The sequence below is a fragment of the Chenopodium album genome, chromosome 2 (assembly GCF_948465745.1).
Source record: "Chenopodium album chromosome 2, dcCheAlbu1.1, whole genome shotgun sequence".
In the NCBI taxonomy this organism is placed as follows: Eukaryota; Viridiplantae; Streptophyta; class Magnoliopsida; order Caryophyllales; family Amaranthaceae; genus Chenopodium; species Chenopodium album.
The window spans coordinates 83,737,154-83,760,029 of NC_137835.1; the positions used below are offsets into that span (position 1 = coordinate 83,737,154).

Sequence of the window (22,876 nt, forward strand, 5' to 3'; positions counted from 1 at the left end):
AATCATGACTTTTTTTGTGTGTGTGAAGGAGAGGAGCAAGCTTCTAAACAAAGAAAAACAAAGCACAATAAAAAAACAAAAACAAAAAAAAAAACCGCAGCTAGCCAACTGAGGTAGCCTTATTCAGTGGCAGCGCCACTCCTCTAAAATCCTCCAATAAAACCCTATGAATCATGACATTAATTTAATGATCTGAAATAGGGTTGTCAATTCGGGTAAATGGGTCGGTTTGGGTCAGGTAAGAGTGGGTCGGGTCAACTCGGGTCGCGTCAATTCAGATTAATTCCATAACCTATATATGCGGTCAGATTTGAGTAGGGTCATGCTTGAGTCGGGTCACATCGGGTCATACTTCGTATCGGGATTGGGTTGGGTTTAAGTTGGGTTAATAACAGGTTGGGTTACATTCGGGTCGAGTGAACAATAGGTCGGGTTTTCACGAGTTAAAACGGGTTAGGGTCATTCTCGGGTTCAAGTCGGGCTCGGTTCAAGTCAATAATTTGCGGGTTAGAATCAGGTCGAGTCATTCTCAGGTTTGAGTCGGGTTCGGTTTAAGTCAATAATTTGCGAATTAAATCAGGTCGGGTCATTCTCGGGTTCAAGTCGGGTACGGTAGAAATCAATAATTTGCGGGTTATAATCAGGTTGGGTCATTTCCAAGTCGGGTCACTCTCGGATTCAAGTCGGGTTATGTTCAAGTCAAAAATTTGCAGGTTACAATCAGGTCGGGTCATTTCCAAGTCAGGTCATATTCGGGTTCAACTAACTATAAATAGATAATTATTATTTTTATCAAGCTAATTATTTCCTTTGACTATAATATATATATCAATATACCAGGAAACTATAGTCTATATATAATTTAGGAAGATAATTATCTCCTTTGACCATACAACAAATATAGACTATATTTAACTCTTAAATTCGAGGATGATGCTTCTTTCTTTTGCTGGCCTGGACCGACTTGGTCTCCCAAGACAAAATGCTTTGATCAATAATAATAAGGTGGTCTAAATTGCATTTAAGGTGATTTGAAATCGGGTTAGGAACGATTATTTGGGTTGAATTTAGGTCGGGTCAATAACAAGTCGTGTTAATTTCGAGTCGGGTTAGTAACAGATCGGGTTGAATTTTTGGGTTGGGTAAGTAATAGGTATGGTAAAATTCGGGTCGGGTCAATAACAAGTCGGTTTGAATTTGGGTCAGGTCAATAAAAGTCAAGTTGATTTTTGGGTCAGGTTTGTAACATGTTGGGTTGAATTCGGGTCGGGTTAGGAACAGGTTGGGTTGAATTCGGGTCAGGTTAGTAACAAGTCGAGTTAAATTCGGGTTTTGACAGGTTAAAACGGGTTTGGATCAAATTTGATTCAAGTCGGGTTCGGTGCAAGTTAATTAAATTGGCCGTTGTAAACCAATAAATCGGTGCAAGTTGTAAACCGGTAAATTGGCCGTATAAAAGCAAACTGAATGGTTCCACACACCCAATTAGACTCCTGGAGGGTATAAGGGATCATGGTAAACATTTTCCGAGAGAAAAAAGTAAAAAAAAATCCAAAATTGAAGGCTATCCACGCTTTTTGAGAAATTTTGGAGGTTTCGGGGCCCGGTGTCGAAAAGTCTTGAAATCCTATGGGATACATCTCGGGGTCATATAATGCCGTTTGGAACCATATATGAACATTATTTGTTGTCATAAATGTTCGTGGTAGGCTTAAAACACTGAAATCCGTGCAAGTTGTAAACCGGTAAATTGGTCGTTTAAAGGCAAATTAGATGGGTCCACCCACCCAATTGGACTCCCGGATGGAATTAGGGACCATGGTAAACATTTCGGCAATTTTTATTTCCGGGCGAAAAAAATTCAAAAATTTTCAAAATTGAAGGTTAATATCAACGTTTTTTGACAAATTTTGGAGGTTTCGGGGCCAGGTGTTGAAAAGTATAAATATTTTAGGGGATACATCTCGGGGTCATATAATGCCGTTTGTAACCATATATGATCATTATATGTTGTCATAAGTGTTCGTAGTAGACTTGAGTTAATGAAATCCGTGCAAGTTGTAAACCGGTAATTAAATTGGCCGTTTAAAGGCAAATTGGATGGTTCCACCAACCCAATTGGACTCCCGAAGGGTATTAAGAACAATGGTAAAAATTTCGGTAATTTTTATTTCCGGGCGAAAAAAAGTAAATAAAATCCAAAATTAAAGACTAATATCCACCCTTTTTGAGAAATTTTGAACGTTTCGGGGCTCGATGTCGAAAAGTCTTGAAATTTTAGGGGAAACATATCAGGATCATATAATGTTATTTGGAACCATATATGATCAGTATTTATTGTCATAAATATTGGTGGTAGGCTTGAGTTAATGAAATCGATGCAAGTTATAAACCAGTAAGTTGGTTGTTTAAAGGCAAATTCGATGGTTCCACCCACCCAATGAGACTCCCGGACGATATTAGGACCATGGTAAACATTTTGGCAATTTTTATTATCGGGCGAAATAAAAAGTCAAATATTTCTAAATAGAAGGCTAATATCCACGCTTTTTGAGAAATTTTGGAGGATTCAGGGCCCGGCGTCAAAAAGTCTTGAAATTCTAGGGGATACATCTCGAGGTCATTTAATGCCGTTAGGAACCATATATGATCATTATTTGTTGTCATAAATGTTTGTGGTAGAGTTGAGCTAATGAAATCGGTGCAACTTATAAACCGGTAAATTGGCCGTTTTAAGGCAAATTGGATGGTTCCACCCACCCAATTGCACTCATGGAGGGTATTTGGAACCATGGTAAAAATTTCGGCAATTTTTATTTCCAGGCGAAAAAAAGTCAAAAAATTCCAAAATTGAAGACTAATATCCACGCTTTTTGAGAAATTTTGGACGTTTCGGGGCTTAGTGTCGAAAAGTCTTGAAATTTTAGGGGATACATCTCGGGGTCATATAATGCTGTTTGGAACCATATATGATCATTATTTGTTGTCATAAATGTTCGTGGTAGGCTAGAGTTAATGTAATCGGTGCAATTTGTAAACTGGGAAATTGGTCGTTTAAAGGCAAATTGGATGGTTTCACCCACCCAATGGGACTCCCGGACGGTATTAGGGACCATGGTAAACATTTCGGCAATTTTTATTTCCGGACGAAAAAAAAAAGTCAAAAATTTCTAAATTGAAGGCTAATATCCATGCGTTTTGAGAAATTTTGGAGGATTCAGGGCCCGGTGTCGAAAAGTCTTGAAATTCTAGGGGATACATCTCGGGGTAATTTAATGCCAGTAGGAACCATATATGATCATTATTTGTTGTCATAAATGTTCGTGGTAGGCTTGAGTTAATGAAATCGGTGAAAGTTATAAATAGGTAAATTGGTCGTTTAAAGGCAAATTGGATGGTTCCACCAACCTAATTGCACTCCCGGAGGATATTAGGGACCATGGTAAACATTTTGGCAATTTTTATTTCCGGGCGAAAAAAAATTCAAAAAATTCCAAAATTGAAGACTAATATCCATGTTTTTTGAGAAATTTTGGACGTTTCCGGGCACGGTGTCGAAAAGTCTTGAAATTATAGGGGATACATCTCGGGGTCATGTAATGCTATTTGGATCCATATATGATCATTATTTGTTGTCATAAATGTTCGTGGTAGGCTTGAGTTCATGAAATCGGTACAAGTTATAAACCGGTAAATTGGTCGTTTAAAGGCAAATTGGATGGTTCCACCCACCCAATGGGACTCCCGGACGGTATTAGGGACTATGGTAAAGATTTTCGTCAATTTTTATTTACGGGCGAAAAAAATTCAAAAAATTCCATTATGAAGACATTAATATCCACGCTTTTTGAGAAATTTTGGAGATTTCGGGGCTTGATGTCGAAAAGTCTTGAAATTTTAGGGGATACATCTCAAGGTCATATGATGCTTTTTGGAACCATATATGATCATTTTTTGTTGTTATAAATGTTCGTGGTAGGCTTGAGTTAATAAAATCGGTGCAAGTTTTAAACTAGTAAATTGGTCATTTAAAGACAAATTAGATGGTTCCACTTACCCAATGAGACTCCCAAACGGTATTAGGGACCATGGTAAATATTTCGGCAACTTATATTTCCGGGTGAAAAAAAAAGTCAAAAATTTCTAAATTGAAGACTAAATATCCACGCTTTTTGAGAAATTTTGCAGGATTAAGAGACCGCTATCGAAAAGTCTTGAAATTCTAGGGGATACATCCCGAGGTCATTTAATGCCATTAGGAACCATATATGATCATTATTTGTTGTCATAAATGTTCTTGGTAAGCTTGAGTTAATGAAATCGGTGCAAGTTGTAAACCGGTAAATTGGTCATTTAAAGGCAAATTGGATGGTTCCACCCACCCAATGAGACTCCCGAACGGTATTAGGGATCGATCATGGTAAACATTTAGGCAATTTTTTTTCCAGGCAAAATAAAAAGTCAAAAATTTCTAAATTAAAGTCTAATATCCACGCTTTTTGAGAAATTTTAATTTGGAGGATTCAGGGCCCGGTGTCGAAAAGTCTTGAAATTCTAGTGATACATCTCAAGGTCATTTAATGCCATTAGGAACCATATATGATCATTATTTGTTGTCATAAATGTTTGTGGTAGGCTTGAGTTAATGAAATTGGTGAAAGTTATAAACTGGTAAATTGGCCATTTAAAGGCAAATTGGATGGTTCCACCACCCAATTGCACTCCCGGAGGGTATTAGGGACCATGGTAAACAATTCGGAAATATTTATTTCCGGGCTAAAAAAATTCAAAATTTTCCAAAATTGAAGACTATCATCCACGCTTTTCTAGAAATTTTGGACGTTTTGGGACCTGGTGTCGAAAAGTCTTTTAATTTTAAGGGATACATCTCTGGGTCATATAATTGTGTTTGGAACCATATATGATCATTATATGTTTTCATAAATGTTCGTTGTAGGGTTAAGTTCATGAAATCGGTGCAAGTTATACACCGGTAAATTGGTCGTTTAAAAGCAAATTTGATGGTTCCACCCACCCAATGGGACTCCCGGACGGTATACCGGACTATGGTAAACATTTCGAAAATTTTTATTTTCGGGTGAAAAAAGTCAAAAAATTACAAAATTGAAAATTAATATCCACGCTTTTTGAGAAATTTTGGAGGTTTCGGGGCTTGATGTCGAAAAGTCTTGAAATTTTAGGGGATACATCTCAAGGTCATATAATGCTATTTGGAACCATATATTATCATTTTTTGTTGTTATAAATGTTCGTGGTAGGCTTGAGTTAATAAAATCGGTGCAAGTTTTAAATCGGTAAATTGGTCGTTTAAAGACAAATTAGATGGTTCCACCCACCCAATGAGACTCCCAAACGGTATTAGGGACCATGGTAAATATTTCGGCAACTTATATTTTCGGGCGAAAAAAAGTAAAAAATTTCTAAATTGAAGGCTAATATCCACGCTTTTTGTGAAATTTTGGAGGATTCAGGGACCGCTGTCGAAAAGTCTAGAAATTCAAGGGGATACATCTCGAGGTCATTTAATGCCGTTAGGAACCATATATGATTATTATTTATCGTCATAAATGTTCGTGGTAGGCTTGAGTTAATGAAATCGGTGAAAGTTATGAACAGGTAAATTGGTCGTTTAAAGGCAAATTGGATGGTTCCACCCACCCAATTGCACTCCCGGAGGGTAATAGGGATCCTGGTAAACATTTTGGCATTTTTTATTTCCCGGCGAATAAAATTCAAAAAAATCCAAAATTGAAGACTAATATCCACGTTTTTTGAGAAATTTTGGACGTTTCGGGGCCCGGTGTTGAAAAATCTTTAAATCTTAGGGGATACATCTCGGGGTCATGTAATGATGTTTGGATCCATATATGATCATTATTTGTTGTCATAAATGTTCGTGGTAGACTTGAGTTAATGAAATCGGTGCAAGTTTTAAACCGGTAAATTGGTCGTTTAAAGGCAAATTGGATGGTTCCACCCACACAATGAGACTATTGGACGGTATTAGGGATCGATCATGGTAAACATTTCGGCAATTCTTTTTCCGGGCAAAATAAAAAGTCAAAAAATTCTAAATTAAAGGCTAATATCCACGCTTTTTGAGAAATTTTGGAGGATTCAGGGCTCGGTGTCGAATAGTTTAGAAATTCTAGGGGGTACATCTCGAGGTCATTTAATCCTGTTAGGAACCATATATGATCATTATTTGTTGTCATAAATGTTCGTGGTAGGTTTGAATTAATAAAATCGGTGAAAGTTATAAACCTGACCGTTTAAAGGCAAGTTGGATGGTTTCACCCACCCAATTGCACTCTCGGAGGGTATTAGGGACCATGGTAAACATTTCGACAATTTTTATTTTCAGGCTAAAAAAAGTCAAAATATTCTAAAATTGAAGACTAATATCCACGCTTTTTGAGAAATTTTGGACGTTTCGGGGCCTGGTGTCGAAAAGTCTTGAAATTTTAGGGGATACATCTCTAGGTCATATAATGGTGTTTGGAAGCATATATGATCATTATTTGTTGTCATAAATGTTCGTGGTAGGCTTGAGTTAATGAAATCGGTGCAAGTTAAACAGGTAAATTGGTCGTTTAAAGGCAAATTGGATGGTTCCTCCCACCCAATGGGACTCCCAGACGGTATTAGGGACTATGGTAAACATTTCGTCAATTTTTATTTCCGGGCGAAAAAAAAATCAAAAATTCCAAAATTGAAGGCTTATCAACATTTTTTGAGAATTTTTTGAGGATTTAGGGCCCGGTGTCGAAAAGTCTTGAAATTGTAGGGGATACATCTCGGGGTCATTTAATATTTTTTTGAACCATATATGATCATTATTTATTGTCATAAATGTTCGTGGTAGGCTTGAGTTAATGAAATCGGTGCAAGTTATAAACGGTAAATAGATCGTTTAAAGGCAAATTGGATGATTCCATCCACCCAATTGGACTGTCGAAGGGTATTAGGGACCATGGAAACATATTTCGACTATTATTATTTTCTGGCGGTAAAATGTCGAAAATTTCCAAAATTGAAGGCTAATGTCTACGCCTTTTGAGAAATTTCGTGGCCCGATGTCGCAAAGTCTTGAGAATTTAGGGAATACATATAGGGGTCATATAATGACGTTGAAAACCATAAATGACCATTATATGTTGTCATAAATGTTCGTGGCAGGCTTGAGTTAATGAAATATGTGCAAGTTGTAAACCGGTAAGTTGGCCGTTTAAATGCAAATTGGATGGTTCCACTTACCAAATTGGAATACCAGAGGGTATTAGGAACCATGGTAAACATTTCGACAATTTTTATTTTCGGGCGAAAAAAAGTTAAAAAATTCTAATATTCAAGACTAATATCCACGTTTTTTGAGAAATTTTTGAGGTTTCAGGGCCCGGTGTCAAAAAACTTTGAGATTTTAGGGGATAAATCTTGGGGTCATATAATACTGTTATAAACCATAAATGATCATTATATGTTGTCATAAATGTTTTTGGTAGACTTGAGTTAATGAAATCGGTGCAAGTTGTAAACCGGTAAATTCACCATATAAAGGCAAATTGGATGGTTCCACCCACCTAATTGGAATCCCGGAGGATATTAGGGACCATGGCAAACATTTCGGCAATTTTTTTTGTACAAGCGAAAAAAAGTCAAAAAATTCAAAAATTTAGGGGATACATCTCGGGGTCATATAATGCCGATTGGAACCATATATATGATCATTATATGTTGTCATAAATGTTTGTGGTAGGCTTGGGTTAATAAAATCGCTACAATTAGTAAACCGGTAAATTGGCCGTTTAAAGTCAAATTGAATGGTTCCACCCATCCAATTTCACTCCCGGTTGGTATTAGGGACCATGGTAAAAATTTCGGCAATTTTTATTTTTGGCGAAAAAAAGTCGAAAATTTCCAAAATTGAAGGCTAATGTCCACGCTTTTTGAGAAATTTTGGAAGTTTTGGGGCCCGATGTTGCAAAGTCTTGAGAATTAAGGGAATATATCTGGGGGTCATATAATACCATTTGGAACCATATATATATGATCATTATATGTTGTCATAGATGTAATTTTTATATCCGGGCGAAAAAAAAGTCAAAAAATTCTAAAATTGAAGGCTAATATCCATGCTTTTTGAGAAATTTCGAATGTTTCGGGGCACGGTGTCGAAAAACATTGAGATTTTAAGGGATACATCTCGGAGTCATATAATTCCGTTTGGATCCATATATGATCATTATATGTTGTCATAAATGTTCGTGGTAAGCTTGAGTTAATGAAATCGGTGCAAGTTGTAAACCAGTAAATTGGTCGTTTAAAGGCAAATTGGATGGTTCTACCCAGCCAATAGGACTCCCTGAGGATTTTAGGGACCATAGTGAACATTTCAGCAATTTTTATTACTAGGTAAAAATAAGTCAAAAGCTTTCAAAATTGAAGGCTAAAATATCCACGCTTTTTGAGAAATTTTGGAGGTTTCGGGTAAAGCTATCAATTCGGGTAAACGGGTCGGGTTTGGGCGATAAGAGTGGGTCGGGTCAACTCAGGTTTGGTCAATTCGGATTAATTCCATAACCTATGCGGGTCGGGCTTGGGTTGGGTCATTCTTGAGTCGGTTCACGTCGGGTCATACTTCTTATCGTGTTTGGGTCAGGTTTAGGTTAGGTTAATAACAGGTCGAGTTACATTCGGGTCGGATGAACAATAGGTCGGGTTTAATTCGGGTTTTCACGGGTTAGGGTAATTATCGGGTTCGGTTCAAGTCAATAATTTGCGGGTTAGAATCAGGTCGAGTCATTCTTAGGTTCTAATCGGGTTCGGTTCAAGTCAATAATTTGCAGATTATAATCAGGTCGGGTCATTTTCAAGTCGGGTCATTTCCGGGTTCAAGTCGGGTTCGGTTCAAGTCAATAATTTGCGGGTTATAATTAGGTTGGGTCATTTCCAAGTCGATTCGTTCTCAGAGTCAAGTCGGGTTATGTTCAAGTCAATACTTTGCAGGTTACAATCAGGTCGGGTCGTTTCCGAGTCAGGTCATATTCGGGTTCAACTAACTATAAATAGATAATTATTATTTTTATCAAGCTAATTATTTCCTTTGACTATAATATATATGGCAATATACTAGGGAACTATAGTTTATAATTTAGGAAGATAATTATCTCCTTTGACTATACAACAAATATATACTATATTTAACTCTTAAATTTGAGGATGATGCTCCTTTGTTTTGTTGGCCTGGACCGACTTGGTCTCCTTAGACAAAATGCTTTGATCAACAATAATAAGGTGGCCTAAATTGCATTTAAGGTGATTTGAAATCGGGTCAGGAACAATTTGGGTTGAATTTAGGTCGGGTCAATAACAAGTCGTGTTGATTTCGAGTCGGGTTAGTAACAGATCGGGTTGAATTTTTTGGTCGGGTTAGTAATAGGTCTGGTAAAATTCGGGACGGGTCAATAACAAGTCGGGTTGAATTTGGGTCAGGTCAATAACAAGTCAGGTTGATTTCGGGTCGGGTTCGTAACAGGTTGGGTTAAAGTCGGGTCGGGTTGAATTCAAGTCAGGTTAGTAACAAGTCGGGTTTTGACGGGTTTGTAACAGGTTGGGTTAAGTCGGGTCGGGTTGAATTCAAGTCAGGTTAGTAACAAGTCGGGTTTTGACGGGTTAAAACGGGTTTGGATCAATTTCGGTTCAAGTCGGGTTCGGTTCAGGTCAATAATTTATGGGTTACATTCGGATCGAGTCATCTCCAGGCCAGTTCATGTTCGGGTTCGGGTCTCACATACTCGGGTCAACTCGGGTCTAGGGTTGGTTTCAGGTCGGGTCAGGTCGGGTTTGGGTCACCATTTTTTCTGGTTCAGATGGGTCGGTTAATAATCGGATTTGAGTCGCTATTTTGGGTCGGATCAACTTTTGACAGCTCTAATCTGGACATCGCCGTGTCCAAAAATTAGTTATGTAACTTATGTTATATTTTCTTGTTGATTACATAGCCAATTAGGCAATAATATATCGAGCATTATATTCTTCTTTTAGTTAATCCAAATTTAATACATACTATGTTGGAAAATCATACTCACAACACATTTAACCAACAGGTAATCACCTACTTCATCCCCATAATTAACGTAATTAATAATAACACTTCTTTTTTTGACAAGATTAATAATAATACATACGTACTATACATAATACATGTATATGATTCCATTTCTTTCAATTCTCTTGCCCTATCTATCTATCTTTTCCTTTCCAAATCCTTTCAAAAATCAAGTTTCTATCATATCGAAAACTAAACAAGTTGTTAAGTATGGAAGAGTGTATGTATCCTCAATCTCGATCAATCCACAACTCAAATTAAATTATGAATAATGGCTTTTAAGTGTACCCAATAGTTCCCTTTATGTCGGCAATAATCAGCCAAAAACTTGCTAAATTGTCAAGTTATATATATGGTGGATCCACCTTATATTTATAGGTGTCACCACTCACCTTAATCAACAATTACTACTTCTTATTATTAATTTATTAATAATGGAGAATATATATTTACCACTTATAAATTTCATAATTAAACATGCATGTTTTAATTAATAATGTATTGTAATGCTAAGATAAATAATATTTTTATAATAATAAGGGCTAGCTTATTAATTATAAGAAGAGGGTATGTGCCAAACAATTTTGGATAATTCATTATTGATTTCAATTGGAGAGTAACTTTAAGGGAATTGCCATTTTTTTTTTTTTTTTTTTTTTGGATATGATAGATCGAGTCATTCGAGTGAGATAATACAAAATAATTAGAATTTTATTTTCACGATTAGGGTTTATTTTAATTTATTTTATTATTATTTAGAATATTGAGTTATTAATAACATGCATCCTATTATGAGGGTTGTTATTACATGCATCTATTCCTATGGCAGCGGCCATTATTGAAAGAAAGAAGTATACGGCTTGAATGAAGTAATACTTGATGATTAGTTCATCATTTGTTTTATTTTAGTTCAATTTAAATTTATTTTGGGTCACATTCATATACATATTGTAAAGTAACTAATAATCTAATATTTTATTAATTTATTTTTGATTAAGTAATCAATCAAGTAATCATAGTAATTCTATATGGATCAAATTAAATTATTGATTATAAGCTAGGTTATGTCAATCAAATTTAGGGTTTACTACTTCACTCTTAAGCCTTGGATTGAGCAATAATCTAGTTTTACAATGTCAACCTACCAATATACAATATTACTTTTTGAATACAATTATATACTACCATATAATATCGTATGTAGTATGATAATACATGTGTACTCCGTAGTACAATCAATTATTACAACAAAATACAAGTATTCAAAGAATTATGACTACTGAATAATAATAATGATAACGATAATGACAATAATAAGTACTCGTATTAATATTGGTATATGATTGTTAAACAAAGGATGTTCGATCCTCAATAAAAATTCTCAACACACAATTAAGTTAAACCAATGCATTGAGAACTCGAGCAAGAGTAAGTTCGTAGTAGAATTAGTAGTAGTAGAAGATCGAAGTGTATGTGTTAATGTAAGGAATTAAGGTGGATAATAATGAGTTAATTAGCTTTAATTAGTTAATTTGGATAATTGCTAATTGTGGTTGCGCATGCAGGTACAGGGGGGAAATCCCCTGCAACAGTGCACATGGGATTAATTTTGATAAAAATGAAGAAGTTGACACTTTTATAACTACATAAGTTTACATACATACTGCCCTTCCCACTTCCCATCACATGCTTCCATCCCACATGCCTTTCTTACACTTCTGCCCCACTCTTTTTTATACCTACATTTTATTCTATGTATACATACCCTTAATTATTAGTACATGTATTATCCTATCCTATAATTATATACATACATGCATACAATTTAATTTGTGTTATTGTGTATGTTACATCAATGTTAAGTTTATGATGAGTTTTTAAAAAATTATTAGAGTGAGGTCTATATAGAATGAAGGTGGTATGTAAAGTGAAATAATAGCGCGCTCTCTCTATACCTACCGGCTTAATTGTGGAGAGTAGCTCGAGCTAGCTAGGTCGTGTTCACTGATCGATCATACATCCCCCTTGACTAGTTAACGTACAAATCTAGCTTGAATTGTCGAGTATATATGTGATCAGAGTATACAAGTGTACTATATATACACAACTACCAAATAAATATTTCGGAGTATTAAAAATTAATATATATACAAGGTCGTCATGCTCTTGTCATCTTTTTTTTTTGGCAAGGAAATTAAAACCAATTGCTACCACTTAATAAATCTAATAAATCAATCAGACATGAAAATAAATTTTTTTTGTTTTGGTTGTTAAGAAAGCCACAAGGACGAGGGATGAGAATCGATCTCAGAATCACCAGGAGTTGGAAGGAGAGCTCTAACCACTTGAGCTATATATCACTAACTCTCATATATAGTCTCATGACATGAAAGGAATTTGACCTTAAGTCTAATAGCATAATATAAATGCCTAATGATGGTAATGAATATACAAGTAGTTAGCTTAAACCTAATGGATTTGGTTATAAATACAAAATCAATCTTGGTAGTAGTTACACGAGATTCCATAATCGTTAAAAGGCTCATTATTCCGGGATTTCCCTCATTGACCCCAGGATAATGGTCCCTATCTTCTTTCTTATAGACAAATTGCAACTATATATATATGACTAATTTGAGGTAATTATTATAATAATCTTCACTTAAATTAGGTCAGTTAGGTTAATTAATTACGCCACAACACTATCTTTTGCAATTTGCATGCTCTTAAAGACATAATTGTGTATAGTACGCGTAGTGTCGTAGCTACGTAGGCTAGCTAGAAAATGATGAGCTAACTCGTCATTTGTAACTTCATGCACTTGTCTGATTTTTACTTAAATGCATGAACTTATATTTTCTTTGAAATATAAGTCTAGTTAAGTTCAATTAAGTTCAATTTAATAGTTAAAATAAGTGAAAGTGAAGTGAATGAAATTAAACAACATATACAACCTTGTTTTCTAGTCGAGACACGTTGATTGAATTTGAGTTCAATATTATTGTATACGTACTATTTGAATGTGAATAAGCAGTTTAGACAATTCAATCCATTACCCTCGCTCTTATATTGTTTTTAATTTACCAGTATTTCACTTAGAAAAATTAAGTTATGATAAATTTAAATATATAAGTTAATTAAGTTTAATCTTTGCCCTGTGATTAATTAATTAGCAATGGGTAATGTCAATAATGTCGAGTATAATATCAATAGTGCTAACAAATTATTAACCTCAATCATATAATATTTTACACTCAATGTCTTAACTAATAATATAATGTACAGGACTAAATTTAGACCATGATTATATATAATAACGATAGGAAGTAATAATAAATATATAATTAAAAGTCTTGGAGGTGAAGGAATCTTAGGTTTTATATATTATGTATTGTCTAATATTAGACATATTTTTGGTATAAACATAAGAAGTCAATCAAGCTAATTTGCAAGCTCTAATATAAGCATAAAAATAATAAAGTACTACAATCTTGTCCACCAAGTACAATAAAATGCATGTGAAAGTCCTTAATTACAAAACAGCTTGGTGCTCCTCAAATAGAAGCATTGGGCATAATTTGTGTTAATTAGTACTAAGTGTCCTTAAAGTTAATTATTTTAGAGTAGCAAAATTAACAGAGCATGTAATTAAAAGCTAGGTAGGGTCATAACCCAACATCTGAATTTGCCCTTGTTTTTCTTCCTAATGTGCTTGCAATTGCCTCCTTTTGTACGTTAAGGTTTACGAGAGAATTCGAGATCGACTCTTTCATTTCCCACTTACGGTGAAATTAAATTAAAATAACTCTAATTACACGACGTTACTTCCTTTGTCCCTCAAAAGATTTCATATAGGAGAACATGTAGAGACCGAGGGAATGTTTAATGGCTAATTTGGCCCTAGTTCTTGAAAAATTCATGTCAAAGAGTCCGGTTGTGCATTTTGGAAAATCTCCAATACCTCTACGTATATGATTGAGTATGATACTTGGCCACGTCGAGGCAGGAGATATGCAACATGCTGCCGTTCTCATACCAGTCGTATGTACCATAGCCAATTCTGGTTACAACGCCTAGTCTAATCACGCAGGTGCATGACATGCTATCTTATATTTATATCATAGTCATGTAACTCAAATGACCTATGTTAGCTTGTACCAAAATTGAAAAAAATAAAAAATAAAATTAAACACCTTTATGAATCGAATAAAAAAAATATTTGCGCTATTCAATTAAAATTGTTATTAGACCATTAGAGACCCTTTTATCCATTTTCATGTATTGACAATTGAGCAAACATTAGTCTAGTCACAAATCTAGTCCATAGGATGATACATGCAATGTTGTGCACTAGAAAAGACCCACCAATTTAAGGTGATTGCGAAAGGCTAGGTGGGTAGACCAAGTTAATTTACATTTATTTAATATACTCGTATTAGTGAAAGGCACCTAGCATGATATGTCTTCCTATGTTTGTGTGGTTTGGGAAATTTGTGTAAAAGTATGAAAATGAAATTTCCCACTATTTTTCATAATTTTACACAAGAATAACCAAACCAAAGTTTGGTGTTCTAAATCCCACTATTACCGAGTATTATTCTCTACCATATTTGGTTATTCTCTTGCTTTTGCCCATGTCATAGCCTATTTTGTGTGAGCCAATTAGCTGACACATTAGAATTGTACTTTTGAGTTTTGCCTTCTTGATCTTGCAAAAAGACAATCTTTGATGACCTAATCTATTGAAAAAATAAAAGCTTCAAATGAAACTTCATTTTTTGCATGCATGAAATTTGACATATGATCATGAATTAAACTTGGTTTACCCGTCTTGATGACCTATATGAGTACCACTTGGACATTGTACCAAATTTAAAGGCAAGTTTGAGGAAATTTGCTTGTCGTATGAGCTAAGTTATTATGTACTAGTCTATGCAACTCCCGCTGTGAATTAGGTATCATTGTTTCGAAACTTTGATTTGAAATCTTACACTAAGAATGTAACATGATTTTATATAGATATATAATTTGTATGATAGTCCGTTAGTTGTTATTCCTCTCTCATCAAACACTTCTTAGTTCTTTGTTCCCCAAAAAAAAAAAAAAAAAAAAAAAAAAAATTGTTAAGCTCAATTTTGTACGTCCAAATTAGCTCGATTACTTACCTTGAATAAGAGATTAAAAGGAAATTTAATTTAGAAGATATTATATATTTGATGAAATATGATAAATTCTTTTGACTATTTGAATAATATTTGTAACTATTTATTTTGAATCATAGGGACATTTAAAACTAGTTGTTCGTAATAAGTAGCCATCAAGATTATATTATCTCTAGACTCCAAACACTAGTGTTCTCTAGATCTTAAACCTAGTGGTACATATGTATACATATGAAATGCGATTGCTCTTTAATTAATTAATATATTTAGTATCAAATCACCATCAATTTATCATACCAACAATATGAACGAATGAGACATAACATAATCAACAAAACAATAGATATATGAAGTACAATTCAAATGACACATGTATGATTTATTAGTACATATTTAAGTATATATTTTGTCATAAAAAACATCTTTAAGTTCTTAAATTTATGTATATTCTAGTATGTACTACTCTTACTTCTTCAACAACTATGAGAATTAAAAGATTTGCTCACAAATTCACCTTTTCATTTTTTTAAAAAAAACATGTTGACCCCCTTTTCTTTTCTTTTGAATTTTATGTAGCATGTGCATAAAGAAAAAGAATAATATATATTCTCAAATCCATCAACAAAATATTAGGAAAAAGACTAATTAATTAACATCATTAAGCAACGAATATATATAATCAATTACTAATTGCACTTGGCTTAATTTGCTACAATTAATTGCTAGTTAAAGAGGGAGAAATCGATCATTAATCTTTTAAATTATGGGATAATTTTTCCTTAGCTTTATAGGTTTTCCAAATGTACAACAACGTAATATTTGGTCAATGAATTGAACGACATTATATTATATAGGTTAGTACATAAAAATAAGGTAGCATGCATGGTAAGTGTCAATAGGTGAAAAGTATTTCCTTTATACGCGTGCTAAATGTATGATTATAATGATGTGATGCTGATAGAAGAATTATTCATGTTGGTTTATGCCGTGTAGCACCTCTTCGGCTTTATGTATTCCATTCCCATCACATTGTACAGTAACTTAATATTCTCGCTTTTTAAGATCAAACTTTGATTATTGTAAATTTCACGATGTTTGTTTTAAAATAGAAGGAATAAATTATAGATGACATTACATGAATCATGATGAATATACACTAATCGAATAGCATATATATTATGTATGTATTTGTAATAACTTTTTTTTCAGCAGTTGAAGAGTAATTTAATTTAGTAGTGAAATTAGACTACAAAAGTGAAGATATATGACATAATTAGACTACACAAGTATCACATGAGTCGCCATCTAGTCAAATACTCAAAAGAAGTTTTCTTTTTACCTGTTGATAAAATCATAAGCCATTATAACTATGAAGGCTAAAAGTTGTAGCTAATAAATTTGTGAGACACTTCATTTTCCATTACTGTGTCAATTTAGTAATTTGGAGTTCTATGACCTATCCCACTTCAATTCATGTCCCATCTAGCTAGCATTTTTCAAGCTATCAAATCATGTTAGTGGTCACACAATTTAAGCTAGTGATACATGCATAAATTATACTCGTATTCGTATTTCTATACAGTAAATAATTCAAATCGCGTGATGATCATAAATTCTTAGTACTGATATTGCTCTCGACACTATTGCTAGGGTTAAACTAATAGGATTACCTTAATTAGTACTCCGTGATAAGATTATAGCAAACTAACTCGCATGAATTTTTAATGGTAAACTACATGCCGTTTAGAATGCAACACGTAAGACATAACTCTAATTTAATTCATAATCAAGATAAGATTGGTAATTAACCAATGCATGCATGTACATATACGTAATCAAGCTATGAAAATTGCAAAGGATATTTCTAGAATGAGGAGTTGTTAGGCATAGGAGGACTCAATCTCAAATCCCATGAAAACCATATTATAGTATAATATAATTATACGTACTCGAATATTGAAATATGTAAAGCAAGTATAAAAAAAGATGAAAAAAGTGATAAAAATAAAATTAGTTGTTACGTAAAGAATGAAAATTTACAAGGCCAAGGTAGAAAAAGTGAATCCCGTGAAAGACAACGAACTTTATACGAGGATTAAAAAAGGAGTTGATATCCCAATATCCAACTCTGCATGCAGGCTCCAAATTAGTAGCTTGGCTCCTTAATTGGCAACCATTGCCAACTGGATGTCGTGTCCACTTATTTTATTTTTCCACCTATTTTTATATATTTTCTCTTTTATTATTATTTCTCCCAAAAATATTTAGTATTAGATTGTTTTGTATGTCCCCCCTTCAAAAAAATAAATTGTTTTGTATGTGGTTATCTATAATGATATTACTTCCGTTAATTATTATGAGCAATAACGGGGTGTTATTTATGAGATAAAATATTCCTTTGTTGCACATAATAATTAATGGAGGTAGTATAACTGTACAAGAGTGATTTTCATTTTTCATGCTCACTGAATCGAGTTATTGACTTTTAGGTGGCTATTAGTCGACTAATTAACATCTCGCTCGTAAAGAATACAAATAGAAAAAGGACAAGAAACGAAATATGACTCCTCCAAATACATAACACCCCCTTTTAAGGCTTTATACTACGTATAACAACCATTCTTGTTGAAAAACTCGGCATCATGCATTTAGGTTAAATAGATATCACACACACACACCCAAAAAAAAAAAAAAAATCACTTATTTTTATGGATATTGATCAACTTCTGTATTTTAAGAGTATAATTTATGTGTGTTTTGAGCTAAACATTTTATGATAGATGTCAAAGTCAAATTGATGTAAATTTTGAGGTAAATTCGTGTATTCATCTAAAAAACACTTACATCAATAAGAAGATTTATGAAAACAATAAATGAAATTTTACAATATCATTTGACTAAAATTGTGCAAGTAGAATTAATAATTAAAATGAGTTGAAACTTTTTATTATTCAAATTTTTTTTTTTTAAAAATGGAGAAATTATCTATCAGCAGACAATGCACCAATCAGCCTATTTATTGCCCACATGGCCCAAAACCTCCCCCCTTCTCTTTATCCCACAGCTTCCTGTTACATTCTCAATTTAATTATTTTTTTTGTGACACTTAACAGTAATAAGTAACATTATTATACAATATAACAGAATTATTCTTTATAATAATTTAAACAATAATATTATTATTTTATAAAAAAAATAAAAACTCCTAGTAATAAGTATAATAATTGTAGTAGCATTATTATCCCCTTCCCCACAATCTATTATCATATTATATAATATTATATTATAAATATATGTATTTTTTGTAAAAAAAATTTCATATTTAAAAAGAACCAACCAGGAAGCAGCATATACAACCCAACTAAACTATAGAGGAGAGAGAAATTAAAGAGAGTATTATTATACACAAACCATTCATATATATATATAGAGAGAGGGGTCAAGAAAAAGGGAGGAAATAAACTAAACTAAGCTAAGCTAAAAACATTATAAATATTTATTAATCAACCATCAAAGTTATTAGAGAAGAAAAAAAAAATAGGGGGGAAGAAAAAAATAGAGAGAAATTGAAATAGAGAGAAAAAATGGAAGTTGGTCTGAAAATGGAGGAGACAGAGCTGAGCCTTGGACTAGGACTCGGGTTCGGGGTTCGAGGCGGTGGCGGTGGCGGAGGCGAAAAAGGTGAAGCTGTTGCTGTGAAGAGTGGTGGTGTTGGAAGTAAAAGAGGATTTTCTGAGACAGTTGAGTTGAAACTGAACAATAATTCTGAATCTAAAGAACAGACTGCAACATCAGCATCTCCCTTGGATCTGATGAAAAATGATAAAGCTGCTGCTGCTGCTGCTTCTGATTCTGCTGCTAAGGAGATTTCCTCTAAGGTTAATGTTGATCCTGTCAAGCCTCCTGCCAAGTAAGTATTTTTTTTTTGTTATTTCGTAAATTATTTTATATGTACTCCCTTCGTTAATTTTTAGTTGCATTAAACAAAGTTTTTATATCTCACAAATAATATAATACACGCCTTTTAATCTGCTACAACTAAAAATTAATGGATGTTGTAATTTTTTTTCATTTGAGATGTTTATTAATTTATAGTTATTCTTCATAATAAACATAAACATAATGATTTGTGAGTAATATAATGAAAATTAGCTAGCTAGCTAGGTAGTTAGGTTGCCATGATTAATTTGGTGCAAAAAAAAAAAAAAAGAAAAAGAAAAAAAAGATGATTATTTATTTTCTTGTTATGGTAACTTAGATTATATGGTGATATTTTTCTACTCCAATCAACGATGTATTTGTTATAAAAAAAAAAATAGTGATGCTCGAAAAGGTAACCATGTGGTGTTATTGTAACGAAAAATAAAACTATAATAATGATCGATATGGGTGAGATCGATATGAATTTGATTGCATGCATCGAATATTGAATTATTTCTTGAGATATTTGCAAATACTTTGAACAAGTATATACTAGTAAATCAATTAACAAATCAATGTTAAAGCAAGAAAAAAAAAAAAAGAATGAATAAATTAGTATAGAGTATGGACAGTTTTGCAATAATAGTTTGCACAAATTGAAGGTCTAGGGAAGAAGCAAAAGTTCCGCCAAAAGGGCCGTTTGGTGCTACATATAATATATTATTTCTACATATTAAATTTTTTATGTTGATGATAAAAGTAGATTTCTAAATTAAAATGTTTTATTAGTCTAAAAAATTAATTACTCCGATTTTTTTTTTTTCATCTATGTACACCAAAGTTGGGAGATAAAGCTAAGGTAGCTTATTAATTATGGTAAATTTCATGAATTTTAAAGGCAAAAAAGTCTCTCATAATCAGTATCATATGCATGATTTAGCTCTTAATTACTTATGAAACACATAATATGAATAAACACAAAATTTGATTAAGAAATCAAATACTTGCATAACATAATCTAAGCTAGCATAGATCAGACTAGATTTAATAAACTTGATTGTATACAATTTGTTTCTTTAAAGGAGAAATATATATATATAATTAATAAGTTGACATATGTATATATTGTTACGTTAATAATGTAGGACACAAGTTGTGGGTTGGCCACCAGTGCGAGCTTACAGAAAGAACATGCTGGCTGTCCAAAAGAGCACCGGTGGAACGGATTCCGAGACTGAGAAGCCAATGAATGGCGGTGGTGGAGCCCTCGTGAAGGTGAGCATGGATGGTGCACCTTACCTACGTAAGGTGGACTTGAAAATGTACAAGAGTTACCAAGAGCTTTCTGATGCTTTGGGCAAGATGTTCAGCTCTTTTACCATAGGTATATTTAACTCGTATATACTTTATTATCCATTTATAACATAAAATACGAGTAACATTTAAAGATGTATATACTTTATGTTTGTTACATAAAAAATTACTCGTATTATATTTCTTATTTCAACATGGATAATTTAATTGTTAGTTGTTACATATATTCTCGTGTAAATTTATGAATTTTTGAGATCGTGTCTAGGTAATTATGGTGCTCAAGGGATGATCGATTTCATGAATGAGAGCAAGCTGATGGATCTCCTTAATGATTCCGATTACGTACCAACCTATGAAGACAAGGATGGAGATTGGATGCTTGTTGGTGATGTCCCATGGGAGTAAGTTCATTCCCTATATATATATCATGCATAATCCTTTATTGAAAATATTATTAATTATTACTTGATTATCATTAAGTAACATTATATTCATGTTGTGATTAATGTATATATTGATTATCTTATAATTGTGTATAAATTTTATTTTACCAGGATGTTTGTGGATTCATGCAAACGACTTCGTATCATGAAAGGAAAGGAAGCTGCTGGACTTGGTTAGTGATAGTTCTTTCTAATTATTTTCATTTCTTTTTCTCAATTATATATAAATACTCCTATCAATATTCAATTAATTGCTCAATTGGAAATCATTCACATACATTATATGCATGAAAAATATAATTGATAAGAATGAACGTAGTCTATTAATATCGAAGTTATCATGTTATCACCTTGCATGCATAATTGAGCTATTTATAATTGAGTTATTTATTATTAAATAAATAATCAAACACTTGAAAAATGCAATTGTCTTCAAAACACTATAACCCCCTATAGAATTTAGCCTTCTTGATATTACAAGCTTAAATCATACAAAATACTTTGCATTGATATGAAATCGAATGAAATCATCCACGGCTTCAAATATGTGGTTTATTTAAGTCGAGTCAGATTCTTGAATCGCCTGACATTGAAATGAAACCAACCGGTAGGATCCTAATAAAACACCACCCACCCTCTCACAAACACTTATTTGGGCCTAAAAAATATATGAGTGTCCAATCAAATTTTATGATAAACATCATACATGCATGGCATGAATTCACCTAGTACAATTCTCATTAATAATTTCCACACACATTACTATCCCAAGTCTCCTTTACAAGTCTTGTTGGTCGGATTTCCTTAGCCAACTAAGCTAGTTGATACTATATATAGATTTTCTTGATTAATATTTTCAATCGAGTATAACCTAACGCGTTAATATTGTACGTTATCAGCTCCAAGAGCCATGGAGAAGTGCAAGAACAGGAGCTAAACTAGAAAATGGTACATCAGCCTGCTCCTTTGATCTTAAGGCCAGCACCAAAAGACAGTTTAAAGAGGGTACCGAGCCTAACAGATGGATTGAGCAGGGTGAATTTGTAATTTCATGTGTACTTGTTTTCACCCCCCTTTTTTTAATTTTTTTTTTTTTTTGGATTTCTTGTACTATGATTTGATATAGATTTATCATATTACTACTTTAAAAAGTCTGTGAGTTGTATGGTGCTGAAATTTATGACTAGACATAGAAACAGTAACTAAATTGTGTCCACAAGTAAGACTATGTTTGGCCCAATATGTTTATGTTTATGTTATGTTTTTTATTTATTATTGTATTAATTATATTTTGTTTGGCTTTAAAAATACAATAATTATAGTTTAAGTCATGCTGCTTGTGATAGCAATCAATGGGGTTGATAACAATATTCCTTTTGTTCTCTAGATATAAATAAATACTGTTAGTATGACAATTAATTAATTAATTAATTTAATTTTGTTTATTACTCGTATTTCATATTTACTTCATAAATCATCTATATATCCTGAATACTAATATTATTATGACTTCCTCCCTTCGTTTCTAAATGTTATCTAACTAAAACTTTATCTGTGAGACAATCATCGTTAGAATAGCAACAATACTGCGAGATGTGATTAGTTCCTTGGCCTGGCTCTTTTTCATTGGATTCTTTGAACCAAACAATGCCCCTATAATAAGGTGATTTATTAAAATAGTTGTCTGTATCAATAAATAATAGAAAAGTGGGGACTGAAATAATGTGCATGTTCCATGAGTTGGCTAAGGAAGGGAGCAAGATCATGTGGATGTTGATGGGGAGGTTGGCATTTATATATCTTTGCCTATCTGTTTAGGCCACTCTATATATATTCTTCAATTATGATGTAGATTGGTGGTTTCAATGTTAATAATTTAACTTAATTATAATCTTTTTTTTCTCACT

At 33.1% G+C, this 22,876-nt stretch overlaps 1 protein-coding gene across 1 annotated transcript; it reads left to right on the forward strand.

Annotated features, from left to right (window-relative positions):
* Positions 1-18,627: 18,627 nt before the first annotated feature.
* LOC145604212 (auxin-responsive protein IAA14-like) lies at positions 18,628-22,253 on the forward strand. The gene is made up of 5 exons (XM_081660150.1): positions 18,628-19,201; positions 20,358-20,596; positions 20,792-20,927; positions 21,081-21,142; positions 21,869-22,253. The coding sequence occupies exons 1-5, from the start codon at positions 18,876-18,878 to the stop codon at positions 21,904-21,906; spliced, it is 801 nt and encodes a 266-aa protein (XP_081516276.1). The 5' UTR covers positions 18,628-18,875; the 3' UTR covers positions 21,907-22,253.
* Positions 22,254-22,876: the final 623 nt, after the last annotated feature.